The sequence below is a fragment of the Gymnogyps californianus genome, chromosome 5 (assembly GCF_018139145.2).
Source record: "Gymnogyps californianus isolate 813 chromosome 5, ASM1813914v2, whole genome shotgun sequence".
In the NCBI taxonomy this organism is placed as follows: domain Eukaryota; kingdom Metazoa; phylum Chordata; class Aves; order Accipitriformes; family Cathartidae; genus Gymnogyps; species Gymnogyps californianus.
The window spans coordinates 63,276,174-63,302,243 of record NC_059475.1 but is presented as its reverse complement, the minus strand read 5'-3'; the positions used below and the strand labels follow the sequence as shown (position 1 = coordinate 63,302,243).

The 26,070-nt window shown below is 44.6% G+C and overlaps 2 protein-coding genes across 2 annotated transcripts in view; both read left to right on the top strand.

Annotated features, from left to right (window-relative positions):
- Positions 1-17,027, top strand: part of MTHFD1 (methylenetetrahydrofolate dehydrogenase, cyclohydrolase and formyltetrahydrofolate synthetase 1) — a 42,609-nt gene extending 25,582 nt beyond the window's left edge. The window contains exons 17-28 of the mRNA XM_050898015.1: positions 940-1,016; positions 1,989-2,129; positions 5,084-5,152; positions 5,714-5,825; positions 6,018-6,157; positions 6,601-6,642; positions 7,683-7,783; positions 8,727-8,904; positions 10,023-10,130; positions 11,357-11,509; positions 15,613-15,721; positions 15,897-17,027. Of these exons, the coding sequence (XP_050753972.1) occupies positions 940-1,016; positions 1,989-2,129; positions 5,084-5,152; positions 5,714-5,825; positions 6,018-6,157; positions 6,601-6,642; positions 7,683-7,783; positions 8,727-8,904; positions 10,023-10,130; positions 11,357-11,509; positions 15,613-15,702 (1,211 nt within the window). The 3' untranslated portion in view covers positions 15,703-15,721; positions 15,897-17,027. The remainder of the gene's footprint in view (positions 1-939; positions 1,017-1,988; positions 2,130-5,083; positions 5,153-5,713; positions 5,826-6,017; positions 6,158-6,600; positions 6,643-7,682; positions 7,784-8,726; positions 8,905-10,022; positions 10,131-11,356; positions 11,510-15,612; positions 15,722-15,896) is intronic.
- A 4,388-nt stretch (positions 17,028-21,415) lies between these two features.
- AKAP5 (A-kinase anchoring protein 5) lies at positions 21,416-25,799 on the top strand. Its single transcript, XM_050897783.1, has one exon. The coding sequence runs from the start codon at positions 22,004-22,006 to the stop codon at positions 23,399-23,401; it is 1,398 nt and encodes a 465-aa protein (XP_050753740.1). The 5' UTR covers positions 21,416-22,003; the 3' UTR covers positions 23,402-25,799.
- The last annotated feature ends 271 nt before the right edge of the window (positions 25,800-26,070 follow it).

The window sequence follows — 26,070 nt, the reverse complement described above, 5'->3', positions numbered from 1 at the left end:
TCTGGATTTGTCAGTCACTGAGAGAGAAGAGTTTGGCAACTGTAGCCAACAGCCTTTTTACCTGACTGAGAAAGCTCTGAGAGCAAGGAGAGGGTTCTGCTCTGGGATTAAACTCAGTTTTAATCTGCCCACTTGCTCTCTTGGGGACTGACAGCAAATAAAGGCCAGATTTTTAAAAGGTTTTTAAAGATACCTGAAGGTAAGATCAATCTCTGGTCTGGCAGATTTAATATTTCACTAGCAAAAGAAATTTCAAATATAGACATTTTTTTCTGATTTAGACCCCGAGAGTATTGCTTTTTCTTCTTTTTATTAAAATACAGTATGAAATGTATTCTCCAAAATTTGCTTCATAACCTGTAATGGGGCTAAAATAGTCTGCCTCATGGGAAATATTTTATAAAATACTTAGAATTTTTCAAGCGGATAGTAAGAAACAGCAAATTTAAGCCAGTGTTTGATAGTTTGTGTTTCTAAGGTAATTTGAGTTAATGGGGCTGTGTGAAACTATTCTCAGTAAATGGTAAAATCTGACCATTTTATCACTTAACTCGTAAAATGATAATTTTATTTCTTTTTGGCTGTAATAATTTCCTGATTTCACATTGACTAATGATGGTGAAAAGCAAGTGGAATAATACTAGCAGCTCTGCTTTTCAGAGAGGCTTTGGGCTTGTGGTTAATGCACACGAAAGGAGGTAGACTCCCTCTGGATGCAGTGCAGGGTCGGCGTGTGACTGTGGGTATCTTAACTTTGTTGCAGTTCCATTTTGGGGAAGAATCATGTTGAGTAGCACTTGCCATCCTTTCCTAAAGAATGGCATCTCAAACTGCCGTCCTCACTTCATAGGTGATCTAGCTGAGTGTTTGTAACAGGGCACAGATGTGACTTACGACTTGCAAAGTGACTTCTCATCTTTCTTTCTGCATTCCTCGCAGTACTGGATACAAATGACCGGTTCCTTAGGAAAATCACTATTGGACAGTCTCCAACAGAAAAAGGCTTCTCACGAACGGTAATTGTTCCCTTTGTTGCATGTTTTTAAAAGTACTTTGAAAACGGCGGTCCTACAGCAAGTTTCTGTAACTCCAGATATTTCCGTCTTTTACCAGTACCTTGTTAAAGAGAAAGCGGAAAGTCCCTTCAACCAAGCAGTTAAATTTGCTACCAGTGCAGTGTTTAGTTTTATTGTCTGTTCCCTCCTTCCCTGTTCTCTCCTGAATGTGGTCTTCCCAAACTGAGATGACTGTGGCATAATAAGTGGTACACAAGTGCCCTCTGCAAATATGATGCATGGCAATGGCTAATGTTCACCACTGCCGATGCTTTGGGTGGGATGTATCTGGCCAAAACTAGATACAGTATCTGAGCTTGTTGTCTAGATTCATTATGTAATCAATAGAGTAAAATAGGCAATCTGGGCTGTGACTCCTCTCATCCCTTAAGAAACTGTCAAATTAATAGCTCAAATGAATTGTGCTCAGAAAAGCCTCTTTCTATTGACTTGAAATGTCCCTCGGGTGCTTAGCTTCGGTGGAGGTGTCTGTGTTATGTCAGATGAATTCTACCCTTCATTTCCTATAGAATCTGATTTTTTTGTTGTTGTTGTCATTTACTGTACTGTTTAGTGATAGTCAGATGAGTTAGTAAGCTCAGTCTTCAAAAATATAATTTGTTAATGTTAAGTGTTCTTACATGAATCACTAATGTATGTGCCAGGAGCGAGTCATGTAATAGCAATGGAATAAGTAGTTTTTACTTAATTTTGCAGAAAAAAATCCAGTTTAAAATGACCAAATTAAATTAAGTATGTTCTGAGAGTAATGCTTTGGATTTCTTTTATATTTGTATGTCTGGGGTTTTTGGTTGGTGTTTTGGTTTTTTTTTTATGATGGTGCTGATTGGCCTTGTTTCAAGAATTTAACGGAGGTAAGGATAGCTGCTAGGCAATCTTGATGTGTTTACATTCTTTATTCATCTCTTGCAGGCTCAGTTTGACATCACGGTGAGCAGTGAAATCATGGCAGTTCTAGCACTCTCTGATGGGTTGGATGATATGAAAAAGCGACTGGGCAGAATGGTAGTAGCTTCCAGCAAGAGAGGAGAACCAGTTACAGCAGATGACCTTGTAAGAGTCATTCAGTTCTCAAATGCTTTTTCCTATTACTTCTGAAAGTCCTTGGATTGAAAAGCATAGAGACAGTTCTGTACAGAAAAGACCTTAGCATATAGAAGATCAAAGATGAAATCTTAGACCCTGGAGTTAATGAAGGTGGTTTGTTTTTTTTTTTTTTTTTACTTCAGTGTGGCTAGCACCTTACCCAGAGAGTGTGTGTGCGCGTGCATGTGACCTGGGCAGAGATTCTGGGTTCCCAGTGACCCTGGGAAGGGTTCTGTGTGATGTGCTGTGTGTCAAGTTGAAGCTAGCACTATAGGAATTAATGGGGAAATACATGGTGGGTTCTAGATAAAAAGCATATTTACAAATTGGAAGAACTCAAAATGCATCCTGCTGGCCATCTTGTTTCTCAGGCTCCCTGGAGTGAGGAGAACATTGAGCAGGAACAAAGCCTCATGCAAATTTAATTACAAATGATGAAATATCTTATTCTGGGAGGCTGTGAATGCTATAAAAGCCAAAACCTTTGCAAAAAGTGCAAGGTCTCCATAAGGCAGCCTTTGATGAGGGACACAAATCCTTTATTTCCACTGCATGAAACGCTGAATGTAGTAGCACTGGTGATGTCTATTACCAGTATGTAAAGCAGTCCTAAGCAGCAGTTGCAAGCTGCAGCACTGTCTTGCAGCTGTCCATACAATAATTATTAGTACAGTTCTTGACACGTTTGTGGAGCGTGTCAGCTAGCACTCTCCCAAATGGTGCTTCAGCATGGTTTCAGGGGAATAGCCTGTGCCCCAGATACTTCTTCCAATAAATGGTTTGAAGATGGCAACCCTGTTTGGAGAAGGGAAGGGGAATTGAGCCCTGTATGTGAACTGTGCCCTGCCACTTGGCCTCAAGACAGAGAACAGGCTTGGGACTGTTGCACTAGTCGGTAGAGATATGATATTGGTGCTTACTGCTGTCCTGTATAGTACATATTTCACAGCCTGCTTTGCAAAAGACAAGAGTATTACAAATTTGCATGATGTGGTGTTAATGAGGTTTGTCTTGCATTTTCTGAATGAACATTTCCAGTGGGATGGAAGAATCCACAGGGTGGGTATCCTGACCTGTGTTTCCAGCAAGGTGGGACACAGCACTAAGGCTTACCCAGCTCTTGCTATCTTGCTGTGGGATTTTTGTTTTCTTGTGTGTTTGGGGGTTTTTTGGTTTGTTTTATTTCCTCCCAGGATAAGCCTAAGAAACAGTAGATTAGCAACGTGGCCTGACTCTGGCCTTGCAGGAAAAGGGCTAGGCTGGGAACCATTTATCTGTAAATGGCCTTGTGTGAGACATTTGTTGGGAATGAGGGAGGGCATGTGCCAAAGTTCTGTAGGCAGCTTTGAGATTTTAATTCCTACTGCTAGCATGCTGCCAGTTTAACCTTAAGTACCCAAGTTAAACCCTGTTCTGGAAAACAGGAGTGTCTCCTGCTGTCCATCAGCAGTGGAGGCAGATGGTGCTTGGGTAGGGAGTTGCTTTGAGTTTTATGTAGAGTCCAGCTGATAGAAGTCTTTAATCTCAAGATTTTTTTACCTTTTTTTTTTTTTTTTTTATTAAATCTAATTATATTTAATTTTGTCAATTGCAACTGCGGAATGGAGGATGGTATCAGACCTGTCCAACAGGTTCTCTTGAATGTTACGTGTTTGCACTGATGGTAGCCATTGGCTTGCATCATTAGGGCTGTGTTACATACTCCTCATGCAGGCAGAAATGTGGTGATGGCAGAGACCAGACTGGCACAATAAGATGTCTGGGTCCCTTCTGCTGTGATATAACCAATGTCATGAGTGTGCTACCAGGAAGCGCAAAGAAACTGGGAAGAAATGTGAAATCAAAAACTGACTACAGGTTTTTAGAGATGAGATGTATTGAAGTGCCGCTGAGTGACACAGGCCTGAAATGTCACCATGGAAATCTTGCTCTGTAGTTTTCGTTATTCTGGAGATGACTGAAGTTTAAAGCTTATCCATTAAATGTTAAATAAGCTTTCATGTGGCAAGATTGAGACTAATGAAACAAAGCAGCGAATGTCTTTAAAAAAAAAATCTTTCATATAATTGAGTGCTGCAATCCAATTGAAATTAAAAGGGAAGAAAAAGAAATCATGGTTGAAGGTTTTCGTAACTGCTGTGAACATTTGGCTCAGTACCCATGATAGCAATTCTAGTTACTTTTACAAGTGCTGGGTAACAGCTGGTTTGGTTTCCACTAGACCGTGTCAGTCACAGGGATGACCAAACCCTCATTTTCTCTTCCCAAAGCAGATGTGGATGAAATCACAAGCTTTCACTTCACAGGAAGCAAAATTGCAGCAGGGTATGTTGCTGCACCTCAGAGGAAACATGGGCTCCAGTGTTTGCCTTTCATGATGTCAGCCTGGTCTTTCTCATGAGCACAGAGGTTCACTTTAAAAGTTATTTCTGCACAAGAGACTTGGGCAAGATGTAGCAACTTGTTAGGACATTTTAAGGCCAGTACGTAGAGCCCAGCTGCTGAAATGAGGAAGGAAAAAAGTCCAAGACAAATCTACCTGCAAAACCTAAGAACATTGCTTTGTGCCACTGAATGGGCTACAGTAAGCCGTACGTACCTACAGGTTACTCTTTCGCTGCTGTTGTTTACTAACCTTGCTATAGCATTGAAACAGGAATTGTTCTTTTTGCCTTCACTACAAAATGGTGGCCAAGCAAGGTCACAACCAAGGGGCTGCCCCCAGCAGAAGTCACAGATCCTCTTACAAGAATGTAAAGGTCATTATTATGCCTTGCCCTGACTAGAGTTAGTTATATCTAGAGCAACTGCTGGTTCTGGTCCTGAAAGCTCACCAGACAAAAGCAGAGCCTTGACACTGCATAGGAACTGTCTCAAGGTCTCAGTACATCTGGAAACTCATTGCCCTTTTTTTCTTTTAGGGAGTGACTGGTGCTCTGGCTGTCTTGATGAAAGATGCTATTAAACCAAACCTCATGCAGACACTAGAGGTGAGCACAGATGATTCGCTATACGTGCATTCTCAGAGCCAAGAAGCAACCGGTTTAGTTCATTGATCACAATTAGCGTGGGCTTACTCGGCTTAGAGTTGGAGTTTTACTGAGATTTCCTGCCTAACGTTCGAGGCTAGGGGAGAAGGCTAGCTTCTTTCCAGGTCTGCCATTGGCAATTGGGATGACCCCGAGGAAATGTACTAAACTTTGCTGTGTCTCTGTTCTGTTGTCTTCTGTTGTCTTTAATGCTAGGAAGTGTTTTGGGAATCTAAATGGTGTGGATGCAGGAGAATGGCAAACAGTTGCTGGGATTTAGCCATCCTTTTCCTAAGCGGATTAGTATCTCCACTTGTGCAGATTCTTATAATCCTGTTTGCCCTGTAGTCCTTATTACTGATAACAAATGTTTGATCAGAAGGCTTTAAGATCTGTCTTCTAAAAGCATTTTTCTTTACCTTCAGGTATCTTAGTAATTAGCTCCTGAAATGCTGCAGGTTTGCTAAATTGTACCCTCTGATTTTCTTTTTCTCTCTCCCCTACACCCCCCCCCTTTTCTAGGGAACACCAGTGTTTGTTCATGCTGGACCTTTTGCCAATATTGCACATGGGAATTCTTCAGTGTTGGCAGACAAAATAGCACTGAAGCTTGTGGGTAAAGAGGGTTTTGTTGGTAAGTGTGTAGGGTGTGGGGGTTTTGTTTGCTTTTTTTTGTTTGTTTTGCAGGGAGGGATCTGCCTTTTTTTATTGTGACTGTCTCTGGTTTTTTTTGTCTTGCAAGAAGCTTCTGATTTATATAATCAGAGCATGATTTCTCTACCCAGCAACCTCTCATAAGCTTCTTTTCTTTTAATTCCTACTCTAGTTACAGAAGCAGGATTTGGTGCTGACATAGGCATGGAGAAATTCTTTAATATTAAGTGCCGCTATTCTGGTCTCCGGCCTCATGTGGTGGTGTTGGTTGCTACTGTCCGAGCTCTGAAAATGCATGGAGGAGGGCCTGCAGTAAGTACTAGGCAAGGTTTTCTTTAGGCCTGAGGGGCTGTTACTGTTCTTCTGATCGAGTCACTTAAAGCCCTGTAGGGTTTGATCTGCTTGTAACTGTCTTGAGATTTGCAGTTGTAAAAGGAATCCATACATCCCTGTTGCTTGTAAGCTGCTTCATTGTAGTATGTTACAGGTACATACCTGCTTGTTTTATTGTCCTAATGAAGTGCTTGTATGCTGGGGTGCTTGCAATATTACCACAGTCAGTCATTTGTTGTATTGTGAGCGCATGTGCAGCCTTTTATTCTTCCTTTTATTTTTTTTCTTAGAAAAAAGGATCAGCCTGGAGTAGAATGTGGTATCTTGATGCTGTTTAATAAGAATCAAGCAGGAATTGCTGTCATGGATAAAAAAATATTATGGAGTTCCATCTTTTTTTCTTTTTTTCCTTTTTTTCCCAGGTCACTGCTGGGGTACCTTTACCGAAGGAGTACATGGAAGAGGTAACCTTCTTTACGTGTTGTGACAGTTGACCAACTACCTGCAGTCATGACACGATGTTGTCATGCAGTGCATGCCTGGATAGCTAGTGTGTCATTTCTTTTGCTGCCAGGGAAATGCTTCCTCATACAAGCTGTAATGTTGTTCTTTTTTTTTAATGATGTTACTTTGGCTCTGCTCTTTCAACCATGTATTTTACTTGACCTAGCCCGTATTCAGAGCCTTTTTGTTTCTCCTGAGCTCATGCAATTGTCTGCGCGCTCAATTTTTCATAGTAATATCTACTCTGTGTCCCCTGACCCTCTCAGTATGGAGTAATTGCTTGGCTGAAATTGTCTCTGAAAATATTCAGAGTGCTTCTCTAATTACTCTCTTCTTAGCAGCAGCAGTTTCTGGTTTTATTTCCTCCCCCCGCCCCCTTTGCAAGCAGAGAGGAAAGTGTGCTAAAGTCTCAGCTTCTATCCTTATGCCTTGAATGGTTGTGTACACTTGGATAATTGGTCTGGCTGTCTTTATGTTGCTGCAGCTTTTTCACTTGTGGAGCTTCTGTATGGATTATTCTTTGCATAGGAAGGGATGAAATGTCTGGATTTCCATGAATAGTCTCTGATGCTGCAAAATGTAAATATGTGTAAACCAAAAACTGTTGCCGGAGACTTCAAACAACTGTCATGAAATTCACTGCTAATGATGTTTAATACATAAAGAGGAATGTGTCAGAGAGGAAAATGAGGCTTTACTGTGGGGAGTTAATGAGCATGGGTATTAACTTACTAAAAATAACAAAAAAACAATAAAAAGTGATTTCTCTTGCCTTGGCTTGGCAGCTGAAACCAATGATCATTAGAAGTAGTCATTCCTTTTCCTGTCTTCCATCTAAGAGCATGCACTGGTCTGGACTGTTCAGAAAGCAGCACTGGGGATTTGCCTTTGGTTTAATTCCCATTTTGACATTTTTATCATTACTTGTGGACGTAGTGGATTTGGAACAAAAGTTTCACTGCCCCTGATAAACCGTGCTTCCTGCTTGCTGCCTTTACAGAATCTTCAACTGTTGGCAAAAGGCTGTAGTAACCTAAACAGGCAAATCCAAAATGCACGGATGTTTGGTGTCCCAGTAGTAGTGGCTGTCAATGCTTTCAAGTAAGTGAGCTGGGACGCGGAAGTGATGCATGGGTATAAAATTGTGGCACTTTATATGCTATGTTAACGCAACTCCTGTTTTCAGTACTGTCAATGTATTGTTTGCAGCATTTTGCATTGTTGGAAGATGCTGAGTAAATAGGGGAGCTCTGCTTAGTCCTTTCAAATGCATTCCTTAGTTTAAACTAGCTTAGGATTTTATGACTATTATCTGCCATCACTTACACCCTGACTGGCCAAATTACTGTGGACAAAAGGTGCCTGTGACAATGTGGAATCTAAGCTCATAATAGACGGTGAGGTGCCTGTGCTGTCGACCACGCTGTGTTCAGTGGTCTGCTGTATGGAATAATTATGCCCCGCTGAGAAGCATTTCGGGCTCTGCACGTTGTACTGCACAGGAAATAGAATCTGTGTGTGGTCTTTTTGTGCAAGCAGAAGGGCTTTGAACTGGTGTGTTAAAGCTGATGCCAGTTGAAGCGGAGTAGCCAGCTAAGGATTCCTCATCTGAAGTAAATGCATATTGGCTGATCTAGAGAAATTATGGTTTTTAGCTTGTTGTATGCACATGATACAGCACACCTTAGCATCTCTAAATCAGCAATACTAACGCCTTTTTGAGTTTGCTCGTGAAAACAGGAGTTACTGCCGTTTCTGTCCTGTATTGGCAATGCAAGTCTGGAATGCTGCTCTGTCAGTAGTCATGGGTTTCTGCATGCAGTTCCAGAGCTACCTGTTGCTCTCTGTTCCTCTGTGGAGTAGCCTCCTTCACGAAGGTGGAGAAGGCTGTGGTAGATAGCCCCTCAGCAGCTTCCTGATGGCTCGATTCTGTGATTTCTTTGGACAGCTTTTGGATCTTGTCAAGAATGAAAATGGTTAAAACAAACAGTTAATTTACTGCATGTGCATTCTGGCATAAATGTGCAAACTTTTCTCCTTACAGAACAGATACAAAGGCTGAACTGGCCCTTGTAGTACAACTCGCAAAGGAGGCGGGAGCGTTCGATGCTGTGGAGTGCACTCACTGGGCAGAGGGAGGTAAAGGAGCGGTTGCACTGGCCCAAGCTGTGCAGAGAGCATCGCAGACACCCAGCAACTTCAGGTTCCTCTATAATGTGGAGGTAAGAACTTGCAGTATTACAGAGGTACTTTTGTTTATAAGGTGGAGATCAGTTGGTTTCACTAGCTTAAGTTGCTGAAAGACTGCTCTGAGAAACTGAGAAGAAATTTGGTTTTAGAACATAACATTTATTCCACCAGTCTCAAAGACCTAGTTAGTCAGTTCTTGTTGTTTTGACTACCCAGTGAAATATTGTTTACTTTTGACACCGAAAGATGCTGCTGTGACTCTGCTAGAGATGACAAACAGTTTTCTACCATGGCAACCATGTTCCAGGGTAGGAGGAAGTTTAGTTCTTGAGCTTGAGACATGCATTCCTGTCAGATCATGGACTGGAACAAGCCTGACCAAACCGGTAACCTTACTGCAGAGCTTCTGGGTGCACTTGTTGCTCAGGATGGGAATCTATACAAGAGGCTATGGAACAGAATTTGTCCATTTTTAACTTCTTTTTTTTCTCTGCAAGTAAGGCTTATGGAGTCACACTATAGGTCAGGGTGGAAGAGAGTGTGTGTGTGTGTGTATTTCTAATGACTTTGTATATTAACCAAATTTGATAGATGACTTGGAGGTAATGAAGTCACTGTTAGTTCCCAGGTTATGGCCTGAATCCTCCTTTAATAGCAAGCACCTATTCAAGAACCTAATGAGGTACAGAGCTATGTCATTATATGTATTTTAGCTCCTTAACAGATGCTTTCAATTCTTCTTTAACCTGTTTTATTTGTGCTTTTATTTAACCATTAACTTGTATTTTCTCAAATTATTTTTGTCTGCTTTTTGACTTAGACTTGAGAGAGAATAAAGATGCCTGTTTTGCAGTGGGGGTAATTAACATGTAAGCACAGCTTATAAGAAATACTGTTGTGTATCTTTTTGTTTCTGATTGTAGTAAACTAGTTTTGCCCTCTTACCAAGAGAAACAACTGCAACAAGATAAATGAAACATGTTTTGAAAACCCTCAAATTACTGTATAGCTTTGTTCTACAGCAAATGGGAATAGCTATTGTATCTGCAGGTGGGCATTGCACAACATGTGTGAAGGATTGTGAAGCTGCTGTGATGTTATAGCTCTTTGTAGTTTTGGCCACACTGATTTGCCTGTCTTTTTTTTCTAGCTCCCTGTTATAGACAAAATCAGGCTTATTGCACAGCAGATCTATGGGGCACGTGACATTGAGCTACTTCCAGAAGCACAGGAGAAAGTCGCCTTGTACACTAAGCAAGTGAGTTTTCCACATCACCTCATACCAGTGGTGCTTTTCATTTAAAATGTTCATCTTGAACAGTGACGTTCAAACTGTGTGTGAAGAGAATCATCACTCAAATCATGTCCTTGTCCGGGACTCATTAGATGCTGCTATGGCAGAGGAGGAAGAGGAGGTGGTATGGGGAGGGAGAAACTGGCCCTGGCTTCTAGTGGAGAAGACAGAACTCATCTGGCCCAGTAGCACATCTGTGATAGTATAGGGGGAGAGAAGGGCAGGAGGATTCAGCGATCTTTCTCTACTCTCCAGTCCTTCGGCAGTTTGGGAATTAGGGAACTACAGGTGGTCACACTGGTGCTAAATAGTCTCTGATGATTTTTTTTTTTTAAAATCTTGTTCCACTGAGTTGTCTAATCAGGTTTTGAACCCATATGGATTTTTGGCAGTCGCAGTTATGTTGGGGAAAAAGTTCTGCAGGTGATACAATACCTCATGTGGAAAAAAGTCTACTTTTATAAGTTTTGAACCTGGCATCTGGTTGTTGAATTAGATGCTTTCTGGTTGTTGTGTTGCTTTTACTCTTCTCTAGCATGATGTTCTTGTGAATTTACCTGCTTCTGCTTTAATGAAAGTCTGTAAAGGGCTTTGAAGAGAAGAGTAATGTGAGAACTAGCCATTCTTTGTTTACAGTGTGCTTGAATAATTTTGCTTTTGCAATCCATTTACTACTGGCATATATGGTTTCTCGCTTTCATGTTTCTTGTATATTCCTTTACAAGTCTATCAAAATACCGTAGGCATGTAATTGCCACTTCCTCACGACCTGCAATTACATTGATCAAACATTTCTAATTAACTGACCTCAGCTGAACAAGAACTTTAGTTCTGAGCTGTTTAAATTAACGTTTTGGGAAGAGTGTAGAAAGTAAGTTAGCTATCGAGGTTGTATATCTAACACTTCCATACCATTAATTTTTTCCTCAGTTGGATGTGCTGGGGGCTGTGGTGTTTCTTTCTTTAATACTTAGCAGGGGGCAGGGAGGGAGTTTGAGAGAGAGGGAATGGGGATGCAGAATGGCCAATGGATCTGACAGGCTGTGGATGAAGCAGTTGGTGAGGAGTAAAATGTCCGATGTCTGCAGAGAATGGCAGAATAGAGCAATTACAGTTGTGTACAGGAAAAGTTACTGGTTTTTCACTTATTTCTCTCCTCTTTCTCTCTCTCTTTTCATTGCCTTTCCCAGGGATTTGGAAACCTGCCAATCTGCATGGCTAAAACTCACTTATCGTTGTCTCATGACCCTGAACAAAAAGGAGCACCTGTGGGTTTTATTCTGCCAATCCGAGACATTCGGGCCAGTGTTGGTGCTGGATTCCTGTATCCACTAGTAGGAACGGTACGTGATTGAGTGAAACCCTCAACTGTGGGGCGAGGAAAAAAACTTCATGTGCATTCCAGTAAGCAGTTAGAAAAGGTATCTTAAATTAGGAGAGTCCTTGTCAATTGCAGTTGGTGTTTTAACAGTCCAGTGTATTAGATGCCCTTAATAGGGTTTTTTCAGGGGGAAGAGGGAAGCTAAAATAGACCATCTGACCATGGGAATACTTAGCAAGCCCCCAGTGTACTCGTCAGGTCCCACATCTCCATCTTCCTGGATTTTGAGGAAAGGGTGAGCTCTGTAGCTAACGAATTCTGGGAACTGCAGTCTGGTAGAGGGGATGGGAGAAATCCTCGGCCCACCTAATTGCTGTCCTGACTTTGCATTCCTGATGAAAGCACTTTGCAGTATTGCAGGTGAAGTCTGTGTGCACCTGCAGATCAGGGTAGAACAAGACAACTCCTTCAAAACTTACAAAGCAAACAGCTTTTGATGAGACACCTCCAAAGTGAAGCTGACCTGTACTATTAATCATTTATCAGTCTCCCCTCCCATTTGGTTCTCATGGTTTTCCTGACCATCTGTTTGCTGTTCAGCCTGCATCAGTTCCAACAATTCATTTCACTCTGCCCTTGAGTTTTTAGTTCCTGTTCTTTGATATGATTGGCATAATGTCAGCTGAGAGGAGAGAGAGTAGCTACAATGGAAGCAGGATCCTGGAATAGCTTTGATATGAATTACCTGGCAGAAAGAGGAGCTACCTGCAAAATGAGCTAACATTCAGGTTTGCATCCAAAGAAAGAATGTTAGGATGAAAGGATCCACTGGAAATCTTATCTGGGGAATCTCTTCTGGGCAAATGTTAAGTAACTTGTTAGATTATTTTAGGGGATGGAGCAGTTGGAGCAAACAGCTCTGTCTTATTTTTTGGGCCTGAACCTTTTTCTGAAGTCTTCATGGCAACATGTTTGTTTTAATAAGCTTGCAAAAGCATTAGGGGTGCATGGCTTGGGTGATGAGATCTGCTGATTTAAGAATTGGATCCCTTCTTCCTTCAAATATTAGCTAGAGCCAGATATTGGATATCTTTTTCTTTTAATTCTTTAAAAAAAAAAAAAAAAGGTAGGTAAGGGTTTCCAGATTACCCAACACAAATAAAATAGCCACATCCTGATTGAAGTCTGGTTCATCCATCTTTTTAAAGAGTAATGTGTGTTTTGGGATAAAATGAAAGATAGCATGCTTGTTCCTGTTAATGGCATTTTTTTGCAAGCCAAGATTTAATCCAAACAATGATTTATTTTATTCTTTTTTATAAGCACTGGAGAAGGAAAGGGTACATAGCATTAGAGCTACACAAGAGAAAGATGTTTTCAGACGTTAAAACTAACATTTTGGCTCTTTCTGATGTCTTCCGTTTCTATGAGGTTGGACTTTTTCCTTTTGTGCTCCCTTCCCAGATTCCTAATGTTTTCTTGGACATGTAGTAAATCATGGTGTTAATTCTGCCAGAATTAACAGTAAGTCTGCTGGTTAGGAATATGAAGATTACTCTTCTGTGGTGTCTACAAAGCCAGGAAAGGGATGTCCTTTTGAGAAGCAATCCAGGGCATTTTGAATCAGATCACTATTTTAAACCCATTCAGCAGGAGGTGTGTTAGCCTCAGAATAAATTTTTGGCAGCAGCCATTGAACTGTGAGCTGAAAATGCAGCAAATATGTAGCTCTATGCAGAAGCTTTTATGAGAAGTTTGAGGTGAAATTAATCACCGGTGCATGCATATTCTTGTTATCTGAAGTTAATTACAAAGGTATGTCACGTTTTATTTTTTCTCAGCTTCTGAGTTTTTGGTTTTTCCCTTTCTGGCTCGAAGTTTGAAGCTGTTGTACTTTAATGAATACTTTGAGGTTTTAAAGGAAATATAATTTCAAAGACTATCTAGATTTAACTTTGAGCATGAAAGATAATGGAAGTGAAATAAACCGTTGGACTCAAATTGGTTGGGTTTCTTTTCTGGTGCTGCTGATGAATTGAAAACAAATTATTTATTCAGCTCTGGTTTTTAGTTCCTAAATGGCGTTTTTTCAGAAGTTCCACAAGTGCAATAAATAATACATTCTTAGTTGGTATTGGTTTTATTTGAAATCTTGCAAGGGGATTGATGATATCCATGTGGTCTAATTTTTTCATGTAAGTAAATAGTGGGAATTGCCCTGTGTTCTTTTTCAGCACATGTAGTATTGAAGGGGAGGAGGATAATGGAGGAAAAGTTCATTTCATCAACTCGGAGAATAACTGAGGGCATTAAGTATTGTAGACACTTGTACAGAAAATTAGTAGCCTGGTTGGAAATTATCCTGTACTGCATAGAAATTCAGGGTTTAAGCAGGCTGTCTTTAAGTAACAGTTAGCAGAGTAGCCACTGTGGGCTGCCCTATGGATAGGAAAGGAGGAATATTGACCGTTCCTTTCAAAATAGAAAGTGCAAGAAATAGTAAAGTCAGGCCCATCTTCAGCAATATGGCACCTCCTACTCTATTGAGTGTCACTGTCTCAGCTCCTGCTGTGGCCCTCTAAATCTGTAGGTGGAGATCTGCAAAGCTCTATGATTCTTCAGTGATACGTAAATAAATAGGAAGTTTCTTGCTCTGCATGACCGGAGACTGGCAGTGACTATGGTGAGAACAGGAAAACCCCTCCAGGCACTTTGGATCTCTTAATACCTTGGCTCTTGAGAGCAAAATATTCATACAACTAAACACAAAGACAAGGAATGAGGGTCTTCTGTGTAGCCCCTGTATTCTCTGTCTGGGAAAGCAGCAGCTCTGACAAAAAGCTAGTGCAGTCCTAGAATTCATTACAAAGAGTAGACTTGAAGGGATTTTTACCTCACGTAAGCCGTGCAAGACCTGCAGTGGTACGTTACATATGGGACTGGTGTTAGCACTTGTAAACGGCTTCGGAAAATGAGGTGGGACTCCAAAATCTCCCCGAACAGTTTTGAGAACTGCAGAAAATGCCTAACCGATAGAGCTTTGCCTCCTTGCTGCTTAGCTTATTATCAAAAGGAAGATTGGGAGGTAATTTGATTAGTGTGCAAAATACCGGGTTGCCAAAGAGATCTTTAATCTAATGGAGACAGGCGTTAACAATACTGATTGTGAAAGCTGAGGCTGGATGATGCAGATAGAAAATGAGACCTTGAATTTTTTATTGAGGGGATGAATGACCACTGGCACAAACTACCAAGCATGGTCGTGAGTTGCCCACCTTTGTAGAGCATCCATGTTAGCCTACATGTGCTGCTGGGCTAAACGCTGAATGAGGGAATGGGAAATACTGTCATCTGCATTAGTAAATCAGCGTTCTGCAGCTCTGAAACTGGGTACTCAGCAGTGGGACAACTGGAGAGGACTGGCCTGAGGCAGGCGTAGTGCTGGCAGCCGTTTTGCTAGCTTCAGTTCTGCCAATGCACAGCCCTTCTGACTTGAACGCCTCAGAAATGTTCCAGTCAGAACTGACCTCTCCATCTCTATTTAAGCTTTATCCCGGTTAAAAAAAAAAAAACAAAACAAACCAACAACTATTTAAACTCTTCTCAACAATAATTATTCCTAATTATTTAACACTTCTAGTTCTAGACTCTTAAAGAATTGTAATCAACTGAGACTTTACAGTCGGCAAAGTTGTATTAAAACGTGTATCCTCATTTTAATAACCAGGAAACTGCCAGAAGTAATTATTGTCTCACCACAGCAAAGTCCATGAATGCTCCTCTAACAGTTAACTGGTCAGCTGGATATCTAAGTACTTTGCCAAATCTTGGGCTCAGTCACTGGCAGAGGCAGAAGCCAAACTAAATCGTCATCGTAAAAAAAAAAAAAAAAAAAAAACAAAAAAAAACCCACCAAAACCCCCCAGATCCATCTACTGAGCCAGGAGTTCCTGATTCTCACGGTATGCTTCAAAATGGTACATGACCGTCATCCAGCTAGTATGTACGTGTGCAAGGAGCTGCATCGGCTGTTGCCATCGTAGTCTTCAGCAGCGATTTAGTGTTATATCTTCTGCACAAAACTATGCTGCTTCCCATTTTAACATTGTATCTTTTGTTGTCCAGATGAGCACTATGCCAGGACTTCCTACAAGACCCTGTTTCTATGATATAGACTTGGACCCAGTGTCAGGAGAAGTAAATGGGCTCTTTTGAAAGGAATTATTAACCAAAGGTAGGTACCTTCTTGAAGGCTTTCAATATTTGGGCTTTATTTCTCATCTTGAGATAACAGAGTTAAGCCAGTCTCATATTATGCCATATGTTTCCAAATGACATTTGATTATAATTCAGCCTGAAAGTTGCCTGCAGTACTATATAATAGTAATTAAATTTATTTTTCTTTTTAGCTCCCAGAAGAACACCTGATGAGTCATGTAAATGGAACTATGCCCTGATCTTTTTTTTAAGTCAAAACAAGATATGACTGGGAAAATAGTGCAAGAAGTGACTGGAAGAATCAACCACTTTTAATCTGTAATAATTTTTAAACTGCTATGTTCCAAGCTAGTTGACACTGAGCATATAAAGCATACTTCGTCTACAAACCTCCTGCTTCGTAATTGTAGCTGAAGCAGAATACAGAAGCTTGGGTTTAGTGACCTCTTTTGATTCAGTGACATGATTTTAATAATTAAAAATCCTAAAGCTGGAGCTGTTTGAAACAGTCTTGGGACTTAATTGTCTTAACCATAGGGGTTTTGTAGCGTGTATTATCTTTGAAAGTCTGGTACACTGCATATTCCTATTTGCCGTACTCAATTCTATATTCCACTTCTCGCACTGTGGGAGAAACGGCTGTGCTCTGAAGCCGCACCAATGTCATTTAAAAGAGGGAGCAAGGAGGAATCCCCTTTGCTTCTCATCTCTCTCCAGAAGTGCTTACCCTGGCTTCTGCTGTGAATGGTTCCTGCAGGCACCTGAGCCACATCAAATTTCCCTTTTAGAAAGCCCAGCTGTGACTACCATATTCTGCTGTTAATGGCAATCGAACCTCTGGTTATCAGATCTGTAGGGACTGGATCTCTGGTCCGTATCTGTGGCTTCTACCAAATGTGTCTTTTGAACCATTTTATGCTCAACAATAAGTACAGTTACACTGTTGACGAGCCTTGTTTCCTAAGGTACCTATTTGGTGAACAGAGACGACATGAGTAGTGATCAAGTCACTTGTAGCAGGTTTTGTCAGCAGGCCAAAAATCATTTTGTAACATAAAAATATCATTGCTGCCAATTTTTTAACTAATACAAATAAACTGGTAAATACTTCAAGTGCTTTTTGGGGTTTAATGTATGCACTATTACTGAAGTAGAACTTATTTCTGTGATTAACTGTATACAGCAGCAATCCTTGTATTGACAAGTAGGAGTGATTATTGCAGTAATAAGTTGCCTGCAATGCACCACTGTGTGTGTGCGTTTAATCTTGTTTCCTTTCCTAGATGATGTGTATCATCTATAGGAAATAAACTACCTGAATTATTCCGTGAATTTGAGATACTTGCAGTTGACTGCGAAAGATCTGAATTAAGACTTGCAAGGCCCATCTGCTTGCATCAGAACTGAATCTAAAAACATTCCAATTTTGGTGAGAACTGGGAGAATCAGGATGTAGGTGTGCACCAATGTAAGGGCGCATCAGTAGTACACAGATACTGTGTATATATGGAGAGAGAGAGATCTATATCTCTCAAGTTATTCAGGAGGGGAGAATAATTATATAAAAATTACCTGGTTGTCACAGAAGCAGACAGAACAGCATAAATCATCATAAGAGCATTTGAGATGCATTCACAGCCTCCTAAAATTTTCTTTTCGATGGTATTCAGCTGAGGATTTATTGGCAGCCAGGTTTGCCAGAGCCCACACAGGCCGCTTGCAGGGGGGCAGGAGGGGTGTTCGCCGGTCGCTGCCCCGGACCCCGTGCCTGGCTGAAAGTGCCTCTTCACCTGTGGCACCTCGGCCAAGCCTTCCCTTGAAGCAGGTTGCCAGAGCTGATGCTGCCAAGTCTGCTGTCAGTTCCTACATTTAATCTTCCCTGCTACACTGCTTTCCTGCGAGTGCTCTGTGTTCCACCTTCATTTTATGCTTATGAAAGATGGGATAAGTGCAAATTTATGCTAAGATTAGCCTCCTTTTTAGTTTAGCATGAGATCATAGACATGTGCTTGAGAGAGACGGTTCAAGAGGTTGCTAAGTCCACCTCCTGCAGCGAGGCAAAGCAGCGGCTCAGGCATGCAACTGATTAAGGACTTGCTACGCACGGTGGGACTGGTGGCAACAAAGCGTAAGGGCCAAAAAATAGCCCCAAGCATCTCTAGAGGTTAGTGGGGAATGCTTTTCTAACCTGCACTTTCAACCTGTTGGGATGTGAGCTCTCCAGTGTCCCTACTCGAGGTCTTGCAGGACTGATACATAAATAGGTTGTTTTTTCTTAACTCTCTCCTTTGCAACTAAGTATGCCAGCTAGTTCTTGCCCTATCAAATAGGACACAAAGGACACTTAATTTCGTCTAACTAAATATTGGAAGGTTGTCTTCTCTTCCTGTTGCCTAGAGAAAAAACTAATTACGTACGAATTTGTTCTCTGTGGGCTATTTGTGGGCCCAGAGCCCTTAGCTGGTGTTATGGCCACCCCTTCCCCCGGCTGTGCTGTAATGAGAGTCCTGCATCATGTCATGTAAGAAATAACACAGATTTATTTTTTTTTGACTAGTGATAGGGACAAAAGAAAAAGGAGAAAGTGTTGCTTGGCTGGCTTGCTGCATGTCACCAGCACTTCAGTGTGGGCCCAGAAAGAAAACCAGAGCCTACAGCTGGGCCGGGATCTTCTTTCAAGCTTATCCGTCTTCTGGCCAGATCCTCTGCTTGCCGCAGACCCTGTTATTTATTTCCCTTGCACCACAGGCTCTGGTGCTGCCATCTTCCCTTGGAGCGGCAGGAATAATTGAATTCCATGCGAGGTGTTTCCGAATGGGATTGATGAGAACCTGCCTCCATCACGCCACCCCCGAGGCAGCACACACACATTAGTCATCCTCACGTTAGCCATCCTCGTTACCGCTGCCTGCTTTCCTCCCTCCTGCCTCCGACTGCAACGAGGGAAAATCTCCTCCCGCTAAGGGGCCTTGCTTGGCTCTAACGCAGAAATGGATCGTAATTAGAACCCACCGCCCGCCCGGGGGAGAGAAGCCATTTCCAAATGAAGATTATTATCCTGAGTGAACACGAGCAAACACATCTCATAGGGGAGCTTTTAAAAAGGCAATGCCTTGTCGTTGCTTGATCCACGTTTCTGCCCTACTGGCTGACATTTCAGCCCAACAAACCCATTTTGTACCTTTTTTCCCATGAAGAAGCTAAGGAGGGGGGAGGGCATGTGTATTTTTCTAAAGGCTGGCCTACGCTGGAAGCCACTTGCAGGTTCAAAGTGTGCTGCTTCGCCTGGTTTTTTATGTGCAAACATGCTGTGAAGTAGTTAACGTCCTTAAAACGTTTTGTGGGCGTCAGTCAGCTCCCCGTGGAGATGAATGGGGACATTCAGGCATCTCAAACTATAGTTTCATGTAGTTCATCAGCTGCACTTGGTAGTCCTTTTTCTGGAAGCCCTCCCATCAATCATAACAGCTGGAGATGCAATTTTTTTTAAGTCAGATCTCAGCTGCTTTGGAGAAAAAAGGCTCATATGAAAGAGGCCCTTTCTCTGGTATTTTGGGCAAGGATTAGTTTAAACCCAAGGACTGGCTGTCCTTACCACCACCTCTGAAGGTGTAGGTCCTGCAGCAACCCGAACAGTGTGTGCTTAAAGCTGCAAAGGTTTCAGGTGGGACCAACAAACCAGCTGCCAAGAGCGAGACCCCCTTCCTTCCCACATAGCCAGGCAAAGGCCGGATCCGCAAATGCCAGCGGTCCCTTCCTCCGGGACGTGCGTCCGCTCTCTTACAGTGCATCTTGCTGCCACTGGGATCCAAATTGAAAGCCACAGCTCAGTCCCTAGGAAGACCTTTGCCTTGAGTGTAGTTTGCAGTTTGCGTGTCTGCCGCTGCTGTGCACAGCCTGGGAGGGGAAGCAAGGTTACTCTGCAAGAGGGAGAGGGATCCTGCCCCGCAAGGAGGGCTGCTGCCTTTCCAGAAGGGAGGCATGCTGCCTTGCAAAGAGGGATGCTGCCCCGCGAGAAGAGGGGGTGCTATCCCATAAGAGGGAGGGGTGCTGCCTTTACAAAAAGGAAGGGGTGCTGATCTGCAAACAGGGAGGGACGCTTTCCTGCAGGAGGAGGGATGCTGCCCCGCACGCAGGGCTGGGCCGGGGTCCCGGACCCCCCCCTCCCCAGCCCCGCGCTCTCCGCAGGCTGCAAGCAGGTGCCCGCAGAACCGCCCCGGTGCCGGGGGGGCGGGCCGGGGGCTGGCGGCGGCGGGCCGCCTCGCCGGGGGGCGGGGGGCTGCCGGTAGCGCCCTCCCCGCCGGCCCGTGGGGGGGCGCGGCTGCGGCGGGAGGCGGCGGCAGCGCAGCCGCGCGGAGCGGCGCGGAGCCGGGCCGCAGGTGAGGGCGCGGGGGGGGCGCGGGGCAGGGCGGCGGGGGTGGGCACCGCCTCGGAGGGGTCCGCGCCGCGGGGGAGGCGACACGCGTGGGGTTCCTGGGTCGGCCTCTGCAGCCGCGGTCGCTGCCCGAGGAGCCCCCTCCATCTCCTCGGAGGGGTTCGGGTTTCGGGGGGTCCCCCTTGCCCGGGGGTGGGGGAGCGGCGGCGGCGGCGGCGGGCGGCTCCGGCTCCCGCTGGCGGCACCCGCGAACGCCCCCAAAACTTCCCGGGCTGCGGAGGCTGCGGCGGGCGGCGGAGCCGGGCTGCGGGCTCCGCTCGGGGCACCGGCGGCTGCGGGCTTCTCTCTCTCACACGCGCCTCTGTCAGCTTAGCTCATTTTCCCCTTAAAAAATTAAAATTAAAAACAAACAAATAAATAAATAAATAAACAGCCCCCCAAATCTGCTCCGCGGGGAGCGCGCCCCGCCAGAGTCCCCGTTTTAATCATCTCACTACTTAAAAGCGGAGTACAAAATACCGTGTGAAGAGTTGCCTGGAGTCACTGAGCCAGTCCCAGAGAAGTTGCTCTGTTTGCGGTAGCACGGTTTTGCGTCTTTATATCCAAAAATGTTCTGATGATGTTTTGAGGCAGAGCTTTTTTTTTTTCTTTTTAAAAGGGTGACATATATCTTACAGTATCATACATTTGATGAACACATGCGGTGTTAATTGAGGTTGCCATGGAAGGCATGCACGTAGTATAAATAAGCGCCCTTCTTGCCATGTGATTTCGCTTTTGTATTCCACAAGCTTCCTTCTTGTATTCTGTGTTTTTGCATATTGTCATATGGTGCATTAAAGATAAAAATATCTGCTGTCTCAGGGTGTAATTTCCCTAGCTGGAACTATGAGTGCATATGGAGCAGTGGGGAAAAGATGTAGCTAACCGTAGGAGAAGAAAATATATGCATGTGGATGCATAATACATATTTGCCATAATACGGGCACTTAAAAAAAAAAAGTTCCCTTTTACCACACAAAATAGCAAAATAATATTTTCTGTGGTGAAACATCACTGGGCTGACATCTTGGTGGCCTTATTTTGCCTTTGGATATTGATGGTAATTAGTGGAAAAAACTGCTATGGTGCATCCAGAGGTAGAACTGCTTCTCCAGCCCTGGTCTGCCTCCCAAAATGAAGTGTTTTTTTAAAAAAACTTTTTAATGCTTTTTTTTTTTTTCTTTTAAAGTTGCTCTACAGGTCTTATCATTTGTTTGTTGTGTTACAGACAAAAGATGGAAGCATCAGCCATGCCTCGCAGCAAACCTCACGTAACCTGCGAGGGGAACTGAAGCAGAAAGCGAAACTGAGACAAAGCAGCATCTGACCTTGTCACTGGGGGGCAGAAAACAGCCACTGGCTGCCGCTGGTTTTACTGGTGCTTCAATCAAGCTCCCTGTGCAATGTGGAATTGCAGATAGCTCAGAAAGTGCAAGTTCTTTCCAGGTCCCTGGGGTGAATAAAAATTGTTAACTCTTGGCTTGATTTGTCATCCTTTGGGGGAAAAAAAGAAGTAATGTCAGACTGGCAATTAAATAGCTGTGCTGTTAGACCGAGTGCAACTTGAAGTGGATTGTCCCAGAGGTGAGAGTGACTCTGGCCAGCAAAGCCAAGGAGAAGCCTGTTCAACTTCACGTCTACCCGGGATTCCTTGGAGAGGTGATAAAGTCAGTAATAAGACAAAGTGGGAGTTACAAAGCGGATGCGATAGCTTCAGCAGAACTTTTCTTCACTGCCACACCCGCTTGTTAAAAAGCAACTAATGTTATTTTGAAAACAATTTGAGGAAAAAATGCACTTTGAGCATCTCTGCAGTTCTGGTGTCTGATGCATTAATCAAGAAAATCAGTAATATAACACAAACGAAGGAGAGGAGTGAATATGGTGAAGGCAGCTAAGGAAATTCAAATGGAGAACCCAAGAGAGGTAGAGACTCACAGCACGGGGGCTACGTGCTCCCCATCGGAGGAACAGGCAGAAAAACCCTCCATGCTCTGTTTTAAGAAGCGGAAGAAGTCCTGTAAGAAGGGGCTGACTGTGAAGGATGCGTGCGAAGGAGCCTCGGAGGAGAAAAGCCAATGCGTCAGCGCTGACCTAGGGGAGGCAAAAGTTTCTAATCAATTGCGATCCTCCAAAGGAGCCTGGGCAGCCATCAGAAACCTCGCAAGACCTCGGAGAAGGCAGAAATCCTCCTCACGGAAGAAGGTGCCCTCCAATTCCCAAGTGCAGCTGGAGATGGATGCTGAGGAGGGCTGTACACAAGGCTTCCCGAAGAAACGGGCGCGCTCTGGGGTGAAGATGCCCTGTGTACGGTTCTCCAGAGGCAAGAAAAAACCCAGCCCCTCTGAAGCAGTAGAGGAGTCGGAGGGCAGTGTTCAAGCAAACGAAGTGACGGGCATTTTGAATAAAGCTAGTGAAGAGCCAGAGGATTTGGCCCTGATGGACAAGTCTGAATCCTTCAGCCCAGTCTCTGCGGAGGAGGACCAGGATACGGTGAAGGAAAGTGCCAGCTCTGTTGGGAAGAGTGAGCCCTTGACAGAGCCCACACCTGATGCAGAGGAACATACGGAGTGCACTGCTCAGTCAGAGATAACCGATTCAGAGACAGTTAATGAAACAGCCCAGGAAAAACTGCAGGAGGGGAGCCTACCCCAAACCACAGTCCACGCGGAAGGCGGGGAAGTTGCTCCTGAAGCGCCCGTTTCCAAGGATCAACCCGACAGTGCCCCTGAAACCACCGAGCTGCAGGAAATCCCTAATATCTGCAAAGAGCTGCCTGAAGGGGATGAATCAGAAAAGAGCGTAAATCTTCCTGAGGAGTGCAAAGCCGAAGAGACTATAATGGATTTCAGTCAGTCGGCGTTTAAAGATGATGCAGTGAGCGTGCAGGGCTGCTCCAGCCATCAGGTGACATTAGAAGCAAACACGGGCGCCGGCGTCGGCATCGTCATCACTGTCACCGAAGCGGAGGACTCTGACAACACCGACTCTGACCAGGCCTACGAGCCGTCCCCGGTTTTGCACCGAAATAAGCAAAAAGGGAATAAAAAATCAAGTGGGAGCTTTGATTTTGGTAAAAAAGAGGGCCCCGAGGCTGGTGGCGGTCCCCAGGCAGAGGAGAAAGGTCCAGGTGACCAGGGGCACAGAACTGGGGAGCAGTATGAATTGCTCCTCATAGAAACCGCGTCTTCCCTCGTGAAGGCGGCCATTCAGTCGTCCATAGAGCAGCTGGTCAACGAAATGGCCCTGGAACAGAATAAACACAACAGTTTTCTGTGATGGCAGCAATGCCCCCAAAATACAGAGTACAGGGAGTGATTTAAAGCTCCATTTGGCCTGGGGGGTGTGCGGAGAGCTCGAAGGGCTCCCGGGGCCGAGGTGTAGTTAATTCTGCATGCCCGTTCAGTTGTGTGTCTATGTGAAATGGAACCTGGGACATGGGGCAGACCCTGCTACGTACAGTGTGTCCCCTGGGGCTGGGGCTTCAGACAGTGCCATCAACAGCAGGTGCGGAAAAGTGAAGGTGTTGCAGCGACTGTATTTTCATTTATTGGCATCTTTATGTCAAGGCCACGTTTCTGCCGTCATCCATGCCAGGTTTCCCTGCTGTTCATGCTGTAGATCTGTATGTACCGTGTGTTTAGCAAAAGGTCCCGAGAGGCGGTGAGCGCCCGACCCGCTGCTGGGCTGGATTCGGAGCACGTCGGACACGGCTGGAGCTTTGCCCTGGGGTTCAGCGGAGATGAGGGAGGGTGAAGTGACTGCAATGTTAACACGAAGACGTCAATGCCAAACAGGCTTAGGCTGGTGTTTAGTATTGCAAACAGGTACTTGCTACGTACAGATGCCAGAAACCGTGGTCACCCCTGCTGTCGCGTCGCATGAAGCCGGATGGTTGCAGCGAGCGGTGTTTTTCATTCGGCCTCTTCCCCTGTCACAAGCAGCCTGTGCATTTCCAGACACGTTAAAGTGCAGCATCCGCTGCTCGCCTTGCTGACCCCAGGCTGCCTGAATGCCAAGAAAATGACAGCGCTTCGTTTGCCGGGGGTGGCGTTCTCGCACCATTAAGCTCAACCGGCACAATTCCCAGTGGCATCAGCGGCGCGGGCTGGGCGGGAGCGTGCCTGCTGCGGGCAGCCCCTCTCCTTCCTTCGCCGTCCTCCGTCCCAATCACAATGTCATGGTGAAGCTGTCCTTGGATGTAGCATATTTTTTATGTATGGCGTGTGATATAAATAGCAGTGAGCTGCATGCGTGTTAGCAGTCAACTATTGCCTCGGTGTTGACATAGTTTGGGTAGCTGCGATGCGCTGCCGGCGCTGGAATTACTTTGATTTGGTCTGAGCGCTGCTGGCGTCCCTGGGTGCTGGCGGCAGCCTGTCCCACACAGCTCCCCCCTCGCTGCGAAGCCTGCCTGACTTCAGCTAGCCCAGGCATCCCTTGGGAAATGTGCATTATGCCCGGCTCACTGCTGCCGGGCTCTGGCTGGCTCCGGCACGCCATGCAGCTTGCTCTGAAACATGCAGGGAAATGCCGGAGCGATCATACCAAAATCCTCAGGGAAAAAATCTAGACGTGAGGGCCTGGGGACATGGCCGTAAAGTGCCCGGACAGGCCGATCGCTGTCAAAACCCACGAACTGCCCTGCTCTGAGGGGGTTTGCACCAGCGTAATGTCTGTGTGTAAGCATCGCCTCTAACTACCAGCTCTCCAAGAGAAAGAGGCCTTTTAATAATTTGGGACTGCATCTGCGCGGCTGGGATTTACGTACAGCTGCGGGCAAGTCAGCCTGTTCTTCTGAGAAAATTCTCCTGCGTATTTCTCAGCCGATACAGAAATAGCAGCCTAGCTTGGCAATTGCTCACTGACCATAGGCAGTGCGCTGAGATTTCCCTTCCCAGCGTAGGATTTGGATTCCTGTTAAAATACAAGGGCTGTAAACTTTCCTAGTACCTGGTGTGCAACCACATTTTAAACTTCGATAAAGCATCTCTGTTGTTACGAGAGGACTGTGGGCAGTGAGTGCCACAGCTTGTTTCTGTGCAGGTAAAACTTCAGAAAAATCAGAGGATGTTAAAAAAAAAGTGTCTTCTTTTTCTGTGAATTTATTTAATAAGTTATCAGATATCGATAATTCAGTGTGTACAGTTTTAATGGCTTTGTACTTCATACTGGTCCTTCCAGGTATTTTGCCATAGTTTTGAAAGGGACTTTTTAAGGACCTTTATATGTACCTTTGGAGCTGCTGCAGCACCCCGAGAAGAGCCATACTGATGCTGGAGGTTGCTTATGGGATTACACCGGGCACCGCGGCAGGTCGGTGCCAAGCAAAGGGCCGCAGCACTTCTGTGGGGCCCCGCTGGTGTCGGCTGCGGAGGAGGATGTCCGGATGTTTAGTAAAGAAACACAAAATGACCCCGTGGGGCCAGGCTGTCATCTTCTGTCACCCCACTAAGCACTTCCGGGAGGAATTCATGTTTTTCAGTTTTGCCTTTTAGGCGAAACACGTCTTCAAAGGAGGAGGAGAATGGCAGAAATGCTTTGGTCCAGCCCGGCCCCTGCGACTGTTGCTCCGCATCCAGGGTTGTGTTTGCATCCTTTCTGTAGCTGGTTTTTCCCTCTGTTATAGCTGTATGTGTAACTGACGATTATTTCATTAAAGTTGAATGTACCTGTTGTTTTCTTGCCTTGTGATTGAGTGGGAGAGATTATGGAGAGATTTTATACATGAAAGGATAAATTTGCGGTGGTGCTCCGTTGTGTCCAGCTTTTTCGGGAAGCCGTATGGTGAGCAGAAAGAAATCTTAAAGTTGGTGGCAGACCTGAATTCTTTGGAGGCTTGCTCCTCCTGGGCTCTTTTTGTAAGGTTTCCTTTCGGTTGCTGGCCAGTCATTTCCACCGCAGAGTCCTGGCTGCCCAGGGACTGCTATAAGGTATTTGCGAAGGAT

Coding starts and splice junctions, on each gene's coding strand:
- AKAP5 (XM_050897783.1), top strand. CDS start 22,004: ATGGTGAAGGCAGCTAAGGAAATTCAAATGGAGAACCCAAGAGAGGTA.